General features: G+C 32.1%; 1 protein-coding gene across 1 annotated transcript; it reads right to left on the bottom strand.

Moving 5' to 3' along the window:
- Positions 1-1,686: 1,686 nt before the first annotated feature.
- Positions 1,687-9,387, bottom strand: LOC126897449 (axonemal dynein light intermediate polypeptide 1-like). Its single transcript, XM_050671037.1, has 4 exons — positions 9,360-9,387; positions 5,147-5,292; positions 4,883-5,080; positions 1,687-1,728 (listed from the first exon to the last, which is right to left on the bottom strand). The coding sequence occupies exons 1-4, from the start codon at positions 9,385-9,387 to the stop codon at positions 1,687-1,689; spliced, it is 414 nt and encodes a 137-aa protein (XP_050526994.1).
- Positions 9,388-12,766: the final 3,379 nt, after the last annotated feature.

Here is a 12,766-nt window from a genome sequence, read left to right as displayed (position 1 = left end):
CCACCGAGTTTGGCAACCAGCTCAGATTTAACAATACGTAGAAAATCTCGATAGCTCGCGAAATTTTCCACGTTTTTCCGATAAAACCAAACGGCTCCCCTCTACAATTCGGAATCAATCTCGATGAAATTTTTCGCGTCCGGCAATTGTATACACAATCTTTTCGATTTTACCCTACTGTTGTTAGCCTTAAGTTTAACCAAATGATGGTGTAGAACAATCGCGGAAGACCGAAACGGTCTTGTTCACGGGCAGGTACAAGTTCACTCCTCCACGGCTCGCCATGCTGGGGGTGGAGATCCCGCTTGAGGACTCCATGACTTATCTGGGCCTGGTCATAGACAAACGTCTAAAGTTCAGGCTGCACATTACTCGTGCGGCAGAACGGGCCCAGAAAGTCAGGAATTGCCTGGCGGGACTCATGCCCAGTCTGGGAGGGCCGAGAGAGATGCGGCGCATACTTTTAGTCAGCGTCATACACTCAGTCCTCCTGTACGGGTCCCCGGTTTGGGCGGATACTCGTGAGTATTCGTCCAAAAACCGTGAAGCCCTGCTCAGGGTGCAGAGGCGGGCGGCGATCCAGACAGTTTTGGCGTACCGAACGGTGTCTGGAGTGGTGGCGGGCATCCTGTCGTCACTGCCGCCCGCCGACCTGCTGTCCGAGGAACGCGCCGCCGGGCATGAGCTCCGCCGAGAACGCAACCGTTCCTGGAACCCGAGCACCGGCTAGCGCTCAGGCGGATAACTATGCTCCGGTGGCATAATCGCTTCCACGTGGTGCACTGGGATCCTGGTAACGGTAGAGGCCACACCACGTTGTGGGTTTGAGAGATGGCGAGGGCCGCCCTGAAGTAATATCTAACAATAGTTCAACTAAGCCGGTCTTGGGAAAAAAAAAAAAAGGACTGCCTTAGGTCGAGGATGATCGGGCGGCTGCGCGACAGAGCGGGGAGCTCGTGGCTGGGGATTTCAACACCTACTCACCGGTCTGGGGTCGGAGGACACGAACGAGCGTGGAGAGGACCTATTGGACCTGATGTCGGCCTTCGGGGTGATGTCGACCAACAGGGGCTCCACCCCGACGTATGAGAGTCACTCCTCGACCTAGGTGGTGGACGTCACGTTAGTGTCCCCGTCGCTGCACCCGCACGTGACCGGTTGATCGGTTCTCCCGCACAGGGAAAATCTCAGCGACCAATATCGTCATAAAAAACCAAATGACTACTTGTATTTATAACCCATTATGTATTATACATGTATATTAACTCAAATCTAATAATAAACAATAAAAATTTGTCTATATTATTGGTCATGCAGGTGTATACAGGTATGAAAACCAAAAATAAAATATAGAGCAATAGTGTTATCGTCCTTGGGTGAGCGGGGTGGTGTAAATGCGGTATGACAGTCTATTCTCATAAACAACGATTGGATCCGCGAGAATAATAACACGTGGTGCGTGGAGTGTTACAAACACATACAGGTGAAACTAATATAAGCATGTTAAAAAAAGTTAGAGATTACTTTAAACATGTTAAACATGTTTTTAATATAAGAACTAGCGATTTCATTATTATTTTATTATGAAAATCAGAATTGAGTTATGTTATGTTAAATAATTGAAAATAATACATATATACGCATTATAAATTATAATGACTGCAATGTTACTTTTTATTTGTGTACTTAATTATGTCTTTTTGGTGCTATTATTGATTCCAGTTGAACCTAAAAAATTCATAGATCTTTTATATTTAATTGAATATTAAATCAGTTTGTTTGGTATTTTAAAATTAAAAACCCATCACAGAGGGGTCACGGCACAGTGGTGACGTGGCATAGTAGGATCAAGTATAATGATATCTGACAGTGATTAAAATCACTATAAAAAAAAAAATGCTTCGATGCAAATCTTTAGATAATGTTTCATTTTAAAAAATTGGTGTATTATTCCAAAAGCTACATGAACTTCCTAGTTTATGTAGCTAGTTCCTTATTAATATCATTGTTAACAACATTTCAGTTGTTAACTTAAAGTGTACTCGGACCGGTCTAATCGTTATCACGCGACTACTCCCTACTATGAACTTTGTAATGGACGTCCCTATCACCGGCCGATCAGCTGTTACACACCACACACAAATTTTTATAGTATAGTATCACTTTTTGTATTGTGCAATAATCCGTTTTTGTTTTGTTTGTTGATAATTTTAATTTTGTTAGTTATAATATACAATTTGTTTATAAAAAAACTCATATAGTTTTGTTATTCTACTCTTTCGCACTAATTGCTAGGATCATTGATTGTACAGCTACTGATTAGCTCGATAACTTGTATCTTTACTGAGATAGTTAATTGCTACATGTTTAATCGTTTTAGTTCATTGTGGCAGTAAAATTTTATGTTACCAAAAAATTGTCTTTAAATAGTAAGTTCATTTGTTATTCTTGTGGTCCGTGTTTAGTTTTAGGTAGCATCTCTGGCCAGCAGCTCTGCAAATTGTGAGTACTATTGTTGATTTGTGTTCCACTTTGTAATTTAGTGTAGTCTTTATTCTCATTACAGTTATTATTGATTGTGATTTATCGAACAGACTAGTTATTACAAGTTTATTTATTTCATTGTAGGCGTAAGGCCAACGCACAACGGTCATAAGGACCTTGTGAGTATAAAATAGTCATTATCGCACGGCTATTTGTTGTTTTAGCTTCGATGCGAAGCTGAGAAGGTATTGGTTTTACTAAGATGTGTTTATTTTTTTTTTTTTTCTGTGTCTGTTACCACTTTTTCTCAGCTCTCACCCAACCGATTTCTTTCAATGATACGTCAAAAGATCACAAATCGTATCTAGTCGAAGTCATTACCCTCAAAAATTGAAAATAATTCCCTCGTTCCCCGTAAATGGGGGAAACCTGCAAAAAAATTACAAATTTAAAAATCGCTAATTTTCGAATTTTTTTCAATTTTTTTTACTTAAAATTGCTATAACTTTTTAAAAAATATCTGAATCAATATAATTATTTTTTTTATAGATGCATGATATCATTACCTTTCATTTGGTATATTTTTTTTATATGTGACCCTTTACTTGCCCACAAGGGGGAATTTAAAATGACAACTTTTTCACACAAAATTAATTTTTTTAACTTAAATTTTGAAAATGTTCCGGAAGGTCTGACATTTTTATATATATCTTAAATTAAAGCTAATGTAATATGCTTTATCATGAAAATAAAAAATTTCGGACTTTATCTTATCTTCACGGTGAAAACAGACATCAAAGTTAATAAAAGAAATACGATTTTTGTAAAAAAATTCTTTTTTATATTTTTAACTTTATAATGCTATAGCTTTTTGAAAGATCTATGGATCAATATAATTCTTTTTTTTGTAGATGCATGATGTCTTTACCTATCATTTTTTATAATTTTTTTATAAATCTGACTTTTTACTTGCCTACAGGGGGGGATTTAAAATGACAACTTTTTCACAAAAAATTGACTTTTTCAACTTAAATTTTGAAAGTGTTCCGGAAAGTCTGACACTTTTCTATATATATTAAATTAAAGCTAATGTTATCTACTTTATTATGTAAAAAAAAAATTTCGGACTTTATTTTGTCTTCAGGTTGAAATTGGCTATCAAATGCTATTATTGTGTGAAAATTCTCAATTTTATTTTTTACATTTTTAACTTTATAAAGCTATAACTTATTGATAAGTGTATTGATCAATATAATTTTTTATGGGAAATACTATTATATAATAATCCCTTTTTCATTCGACATACTTTATCTTAATCAGGATATTAATAAGGAACTAGCAGTTTATGAAGCTTTTGGAATAATCCACCAATTTTTTAAAATTAAACACTATCTAAAGATTTGCATCGAAGCGTTTATTTTTGATAGTGATTTTAATCACTGTCAGATATCATTATACTTGATCCAACTATGCCACGTCACCACTGTGCCGCGTCCCCCCGGTGCTGGGTTTTTTTATATTGTGGGTAAATCATTAAATAATTAAACTATCTTTAATTTTGTGTTATCTGTTCAATGTCATTTTAGTAATAATTATTATCTAGTCAAATTTGTTTAATTTAATTACTACATCTTATTATTGAATTTTATACTATTATTCTTTATATTGTCCTTTTAATTAATTACATAATTTTACACCATTATTCTTGGAGTTATTTTTATACATATTGTTTATTACTATAATTACTTTAAAGAGTGAGTTGAGAGTCATTTATTATTGGAAGTGTCATATTCATTTGTTATTGATTTATTGAAGTTGTATTGTTATTGTTATTTTGTTAGATTTTTCAGTGTTTATAATTATATTATTTGTTGAGCCAAAAGAGCTAAATTTATCTAGTCAAGTTATTCATTGAAAATATAATTAATTATTGTAAACAGGTTTAAATTATTTATTTATTTAGTTTAATAGTACACACTTACATATATACACACTAACACATCTTTCACTACATAGATCACTGATTGCTGCGCAGGCGAACCCTCCTACCACCAGTGATTCTATTTACATACATTACACTACGCAGCCTGATCGGTATTAGTGCAATTTTTTTTGAGTTTCTCCCATTAACGGGGAACGAGGGAAATTATTTTTAATTTTTGAGGGTAATGTCTTTGACTAGATACGATTTGTGATCTTTTGGCGTATCGTTGAAAGAAATATGTTCGGTGAGAGCAGAGAAAAAGTGGCAAGACATAAAAAAAAAAAACACATCTTAGTAAAACTAATACCTTCTCAGCTTCGCATCGAAGCTAAAATGATTGATTTCTTATAATTTTTAGATAATGGTAACTATATAAGAAATTTTTTATAACATTTATTTTGATTAACATTTTACTTTTATCAATTGATTGGCCTTTTTTAACGTATTCAATTCTTCAGTTTGTCGTTGTATTTCTATAGTCCGGGCTTCAGTGGCATCTCTCTCTATTTTTGCCGTAGCTTCAATAGTTTGAGCCAGCTCGGTTACTAATTCTTCATTCTGAGCTTTGAGTTTCTCAATTTTTCTTTCAAACTCTAATTTTTTATGTTCACTCTATAAGATAAAATTGTGTACTATTATTCGCAAATAAAGTTGATGTTTCGTTAACATTGTTCTTACCAATAACGCTTTACGTATTCCAAATGCTATTGAACTTTCATAAAGCTCTTGGTAAGCGTTAATGGTCATGTTAATTTCATCACGAATATTAATCAGCATCATTCCACGTTCTGCACAATTCATTGTTACTTGTCTAATAATTTCATCTAGAAATTAGAATATTAAGTCTAATTTACAAAAAAAATTATGTTAAAATGTTTAAAAGGTACAATCAAGGTGGTTGTGTTATACAAAATTATTTTTATCCGTACTTTTTATAGATTGTGGCTTAATATTTAAAATTATTAATTAATCAATTCCTAAAAATCTAGCTAGCCCATTCGAAATTTATGGAAATTGATGATCTATTTATTTTTTTGTTACCCCACGCTATTGAGTGTACTAACTACCCTTCTTACTTTTGAGAGGTGATGACTTTAAAGGATAAGAAAGAAAAAAAACAATTATTAAAACAAGAAAAAATTTGAACCTTCAATTTTTATACAATACACTTAGCAAAATACCTCTTCGGTGGTTTATAGGGAAGAGAGCGTCAACTTTTTACACACCAACGACAACGATCACAAGTTAGGAAAGGGTATCGGTCTAACATTTATAGAATACAAAAACAAAAATAATGAGAAAATATTACAATAATACAGGTATTGACAGTGGTGGCCAGTGTATGTGTCATAAGGGGAACGATTATTAAATTGATAAAGAATATTGTGTGTATAGTGTTCACCTTGATAGCAACAATACAGTTTTCTGATTACACAGCCGGATGCAACGTACACGTGTCCATTAGCTTAGCAAAACATTAAATTTATCTATATCATAAGAAATTAATAGATATAAAGGTTCACATTTTGTCATGTTACAATTTATAACACTTGAATGTTATAAAACTATTAAATCAAATTTTGGCCACAGCGGAAACTTTTGTAACACTCATGGCGCTATAAAAAAAATATGAAATAGTCAACAACCTACTGGACGAACACTATATTGTCGGACTACAGTACGTTTTTTAAAAGAAAAATATAAAAGTAAACATAGAAGTTAAATATTAAATATAATTTAACCAGTAGAGTATAAAGTTTATCTAGTACCATGTAGTTAATTTGTTGTGATACCACAAGTAAGTACTCTTCCTGACAACAAACTATCAACATCATACACACGCCAACCGTATGATCTTAGAAGTGCTAACGAATATTGTTTTTTTGACGGTACGCAACATCGAAAACCTTTCAGCTAAGATCATTCTGAGTTCGAATTATCGTAGTCAACTTTCAATTTGACATTTGTAGATCTATATATATATTTTACGTATGAAGTTTTTGATTATTATATTCTTTAGATAATCTTAAAAATAAATAAACAACCAGTGCTAATAGAATGAGGACCCAATACAGTCCTATCATCAGCGTTAATTATAGAACGTTTCGTGTATACGAGGCCGAACCCTGATTAATTAATGACCACATAATTAGACGAGTCTGTAGTTACGTTGTTAACATGTTGTATAACTTCACATGAAATATCCCCGACGGTAAATTAAGAACTGTTAGTGGCGTTAATAACGTTCAATGACCTCTATGCCGCATAGCTCTCCCTCCCAGGATTCACTGGGAGTTAAAGAAGATTCCGAGAGTTTTCCTTGGTATAACCCATTATATAGAACCCATTCTGAATCAGTTATGAATTCATAATTATGGATATGTCATAACTATTGAACCACGATTAAATGGTACTGCAAATAATTGGTGGAAAACATTAAGTTTAAAAAAAATGTCATGTCACGATTCTCAAGTAGAACTTGAGGAAATCGACAACAGTAACTCCTTGAGCAGTTGAAGTCCGAGATGTTGTAGTACAATCGAAAACCGTGACATCATTGAGCTGAAAGTGACGCACTCATGACATCCATTGCACAATTCAAACCATTGCGGTGTTGAGGCCGTATATTGCTAGTTTGAATTTAACATTTAGCCGTATATCATATGTGTTTATTAATCCATGGTCATTAGTATTTTTATTATTTTTACCGTGTTATTTTAAAGTATTTAATTAAAGTTAATCTATAGCAATCATATTTTAGCTTTAGGCAAAGAATTCACTAGCCATAGTAAGGCTTGATTAAATAATCTAGAGTAAACCAAAGGGATCATAATTAAGTTTTATTTTCTGATTTATTTATCCTTTATAAGTATATATAGTATTTATAAGTAATCTTCATAAGTAGCAGTTCTTTTTTATTAAAACAGTTTAATTTAATTTATTTTTTATAGTTTTCCTGTACAAATAAGCACTACGATAAACTTAGGGTTAACCATTAGTGAATTTTACTTCAATATAATTTAGTTAGTTTTAGTTACCTTAATTTTCAACTCATACATCAGTTACCACTAAGTCTAGTCAGTATTTAGTTAGTTATGTTATGTTTTTATGATATTGAGTAAAAGAAGCTCTTTTGGTGTTTGTTGTTGGTATTCCACCGACTCAAATACACTTATTGGTCGGGGCACCCAGTATTTTCGCCTAAATGGACACGACTTGCTTTTACTTAACTAAAGGAAACAATATTCTTTGACAACACAAATGTAAATTTTATTATTATTAAATACCACAATACATAAATTAATCTACCATTAGTACACAACTATAGTTAAATGGTTTATATGCAACCTGGTTACTTCAGTTCTTCGTAGACCAGGACCAGACACGTTTTTTGACACCATAAACTCGTGGATAGGCATCCAAATCCACCTTTGATATTGAATTAACGATCACGGATCTCTGGGTTGTGGGCTCTCAAGTTGAGGCACTCACAGTCCGTCATAGGATCGTCTCAGTATAGGTGCCAAACACATACTCGCCGTACGCCACGACGCGCAACAATTTCGATCGCGTTAACCGGTTGTATACAAGTGGCGCTACAAATGATCGGCGGCCAAACAGTTGTTAAGAGGACGCCATGCAGAGAATAAAAAACGGGTTTAAACATGTTTTGCGCGGGACTACTTCATTTGATCTGTATTGATGCTAGAGTTTCCAATTTTTTACCAAATTATAGAGGACAAAATTATCTGTGATCTAGCGTTTTTATTTTTTTGTTAACATAATTTCTAGTACTTTATATTTACTATTAAACATTCCTATTTTTTTGGTTTTTTAAATGTTTAATAAATAGCTTCAGAGTTGTGTTATCAAAATTATAAAAACGCTAGATCACAGATAATTTTCTCCTTTATAATTTGGTAAAAAATGTGGTACTCTAGCATCGATACAGATCAAATAAAGTAGTCCCGCACAAAACAGTTTTTATGCAAAATAATGAATTTTTTGTCTATCGACATGTGTCGGTCCCTAGTGGCATTTATAATTTGACGAATTTTTTGTTGAATGACGGTAACCGATTACTCTCACCCTTCAACTGCTACCTTGCCAACGATCCAGTTATTTTTATACTTTGTTATCGACGAACCGGGGCACCATTTAGCAGTCGCTTATCTGAATTTGTAAAATAATTGTTATTATTGACAGGTGATGGGACTTAAATTTTAACTTTACTGTGTTCATTTGTACACGTAAATAATAATGCGAATATAATAAAAATATCTATTGATCGGAAATCTGTCAGAAATTTACGTGGAGTTTTATTTTGTAACATTAGAAAACATTCTTACGAATATGAGTCCACAGTATACATTATATTCATAGGCAGCATGACGGATCAACCGTCTTTTTAGTAATTTAAAATTAGATATTCTTTCTCCAAAAATTAATTATTTGCCAAAAAAATAAAGGTAATTACTAAAAATGTTGAGTATTAAATTAAAGTTTACCAACCCTGAATTTATTTATACGTAGTATATTGTATCACTTAAAACTATTTTTTGTGAGTTTTAAGACTCGTGTATCAGCTTTTTAAAAATTTTGTAACACGAATAATAGGCCTTGGCGTTATTAAAAAGCATTTTACAAATTTTTGATTGACTACAAATATATTTATGACACATAGAATACTCCTTACATAATACATTTATTTTATGTATGTAATAAGTGGGCGTACGCACTAAATTTACTTGCATTATAGTGAGTATAAACTTAAATTAAATCTTATATGAGCAGTTTGGTATTCAAATTTTTTAATCTAAAATAAAATCTGCTATTGCGTATTTTTTTAATTCAGAGAAAAACATTTTTAATTTACATTTTTTGCACATACCAGATTTTTCACGCCTAGCTTCCCACATAGCAATTTCAATATATTAATATTGTCAAAATATTCTTACAAAATACTTTTTAAAATATTTTGAATAAAATATTGTGACAATATCTCATAAACATAATAAAAAATATATTCTATTGAAATATTTTCATAATATGCTCACAATATAATTTTTTAAATATTTGTTTATGTATATTTTGATAATATATTAAAGAGAATAAATACAGTATATTACACCGAAAATATTTCTACAATGTGCTTGAAAAATATTTTTTTAAATATTTGCTTATAAATATTATGAAAATATATTAATTAAAATAAATATAGAATATTTAACTTGAAATATTTGTTGAATATATTATCAATATAATTTTTTTAATATTATAAATATATATCTTGTTGGCCAACTGAAGTAACTTAAGAGACACAAGCCATCCTCTTTTCTCCCTTTAGTTACATCTTTGGATGATATTGGTATCTTGTTATATAATACTTATGTATTATATATACATATTCCTAAATCTTTAATAAGTAAACAGCCATTTTCTCTAATTAGTATCAATTTTAATTAACCTAATTCAATTAAGCTAAGTAAGTCAAGGACAGTAAAAAAAACCTTGTTGCTATTATTTGCAGGCCTATCGAGTTAAAATTTTTTTAGTTTTATCAGCGCAATTATAACTTATTATTGTCCTGTGAAACCAAAAATCCTAAAAAGTTTTTTTATTATAGTTAGAATATATTTCTATATTATCAACAATAATAGTCAGTTTCTAACTTACAAGGAGAAATCATGGTGATGGGATCGCCGATTTTCAAAAAAATTATATGAATCTAATCTAAATTGAATATAAAATTGTATTTACTTTGAATTTTTTTAAACAAGAAAAATTACTTAACAGACAAATAACCATTTGAACTACCTTAAATAGTCTTTTTTATCCTAGATCTATCGAAGCAACCTGTGGGTCAATGGGTCACGTACGAGTTCAAAACGCTAGAAGTACAGGGTTTGAATCCCGCGTAGCGGTCTAATTTTTGCATTTTTTTAATATATTTATAAAACATTTTAAAAATATTGTCACAATATATTTTTTATAATATTTTAGAAATATACCTTTAAAATATTGTGAGAATGTAATATTCGCTGCCAAAGTATATTCTGAGAACATTGTGAGAATATTTCAATATATTCTGGTTATATTCTAGAAATATTTTAATATCAAAAATAAATATTCTAGAAATATTTCATTGCTATGTGGGTTAATTTAAGGTTAGTTAAAAATAATGAATTTTTCGAAATTTGAATTTGAATGGAATGAAATGGTAGAAAAATGATATATGATAAAGGGATTTTTGATAAATGTAAAATGGTATTTATTTTATGATTTCTATATCCGTTTGTTAGATAATCGGTATCTAATATACATTCGTTTATGTGTATTATTTTTTGGTTATAACTTTCACAAATTTTATACTAATCAAATATGAATTTACACTCTTATTTCTTGCTTCCCAGTCTCCAAAGAGATTACTCAAATCGTATATAAAAGAACAAAAAAAAAAAAAGTGACTAAATTCACTAGTTAAAATCACTATCATATGAAACGCTTCGATGCAAATCTGTAGATAGTGTTTAATTCTAAGAAATTGATGGATAATTACAAAAGCAACATCAACTTCTACTTCCTTAATTATACCCAGATTAGTAATTCTTTTAATTATATATTATATAATTTTAAAAAAAGTTTGTCTTCATATTATTATTGATTTTAATTATTTAATATGATAAAAGTAATCATTTTGAACCTACTTTTTTTTGTCGTTTAAAGTGAAAGTTTTAATAAAAAAAAAATGAATTTGTTACCATAACTTATAGTTCAACTTGCAAGTTTAAAACTGACATTATTAAATAGAAAAAAATGAAATTTTTAAGATTAATATGCAATCAGAAATTATAACTACTATTTACAGTACATTTATCATCAATGAGTAGCCCACCTGTTCCATGCATCTCGCCGAAATTACGGCGATGATGCGCAACAGGCGAGACTGCTTATGCGGCAAGCAGTGGCGTTACTGGGAGAAACTCACAAGGAGCTGCCAAATTGGAGCCGGGCTTGAGTTAGAACGGCAGAAGTCTGGGAGTTGCGATCCCAACCACTACTGCGGCTTGACCAAGCGAATCCGTCTAGGGGAAAACCGGAGACAGAGCGATGGTCCGACACGACCACTTCCATGTGCTCGTCGTCGAAGGTAACCGGCACAAGAGCAGTTAGAGCAAAGTCGGCTAAATCGTCGGCACAATACCGGGAACGATCAGGTCATTTCCGTCCGAAACAATCAGTTCAAGCCCCCTGTCATAGTAGTGGAAAGCGAAGAGAGAAGTGGATTTCTTCCCGACCTAAAACTACCGTGATCGTTTAGTAGTTTTCCTTGGAAACGACCGGATAGATTCACCACTGAAAATATCATTCCAACAGCTGGATGTCATGGAGAGGATGAAGGTGAAGCCCGACGTCAAGATAATCCTCGCCACTTCACTCATCCTGCTGTTGGATTTCGCCTATCTGGAAAGCGTCCTTGTACACCAGTCACTTTGGACCGAGAGGTTAACCGACCAGTTGGACTGGAAGGAAGTATGACGTGGTCACATTGCACTTCCGCATTAACTGCTGGATGACGACTACGACACAGCTCGATGGGAAGCTACAGGAGATCTAAAAACAGTTTTCCTTCAGTGTACCTTTCAAACATAACTTGTTATAATCATCACGTGGATTATTAATTTTGAGTTGATTTTCAAAAAATTTAATAAAATTTTATACATTTAATGTTATTTGTATAAACAATTATCCGTTATTAAAGTGATGTGATCAGCTGAACTCCAGTCTAATAATAATTTTAAACAGAATCTGCTTGTGATTGGTCGGATGAATTAAGTAACTATGGTACACCCAGAAACTTTGTATTCTGTCAACAGAAACTAATAATCTTTCGGAAATTTTTTTTTTTATCAGATAATAACAGTATTCTAACCTAAAGGCTGTTGATGTATATAAGGTTTAAAAAACCCAGCACAGGGGGGTCGCGGCACAGTGGTGACGTGGTATAGATGGATCAAGTATAATGATATCTGACAGTGATTAAAATCACTATAAAAAAAAAACGCTTCGATACAAATCTTTAGATACTGTTTAATTTTAAAAAATTGGTGGACTATTCCAAAAGCTACATGATCTGCTAGTTCATTATTAATATCCTAATTAAGATAAAGTATGTAGAATGAAAAAGGGATTATTAAAAAATATTATTTCTCATAAAAAAATAATGTTGATCCATACACTTTTCAATATGTCATAGCATTATAAAGTTAAAAATGTAAAAAATAAAATCGAGAATTT

The sequence above is a fragment of the Daktulosphaira vitifoliae genome, unplaced genomic scaffold (genome assembly GCF_025091365.1).
Source record: "Daktulosphaira vitifoliae isolate Bord-2020 unplaced genomic scaffold, ASM2509136v1 Scaffold_2, whole genome shotgun sequence".
Lineage (NCBI taxonomy): Eukaryota > Metazoa > Arthropoda > Insecta > Hemiptera > Phylloxeridae > Daktulosphaira > Daktulosphaira vitifoliae.
The sequence above is the reverse complement of the archived record's forward strand: the minus strand, read 5'-3'. Positions and strand labels throughout refer to the sequence as shown.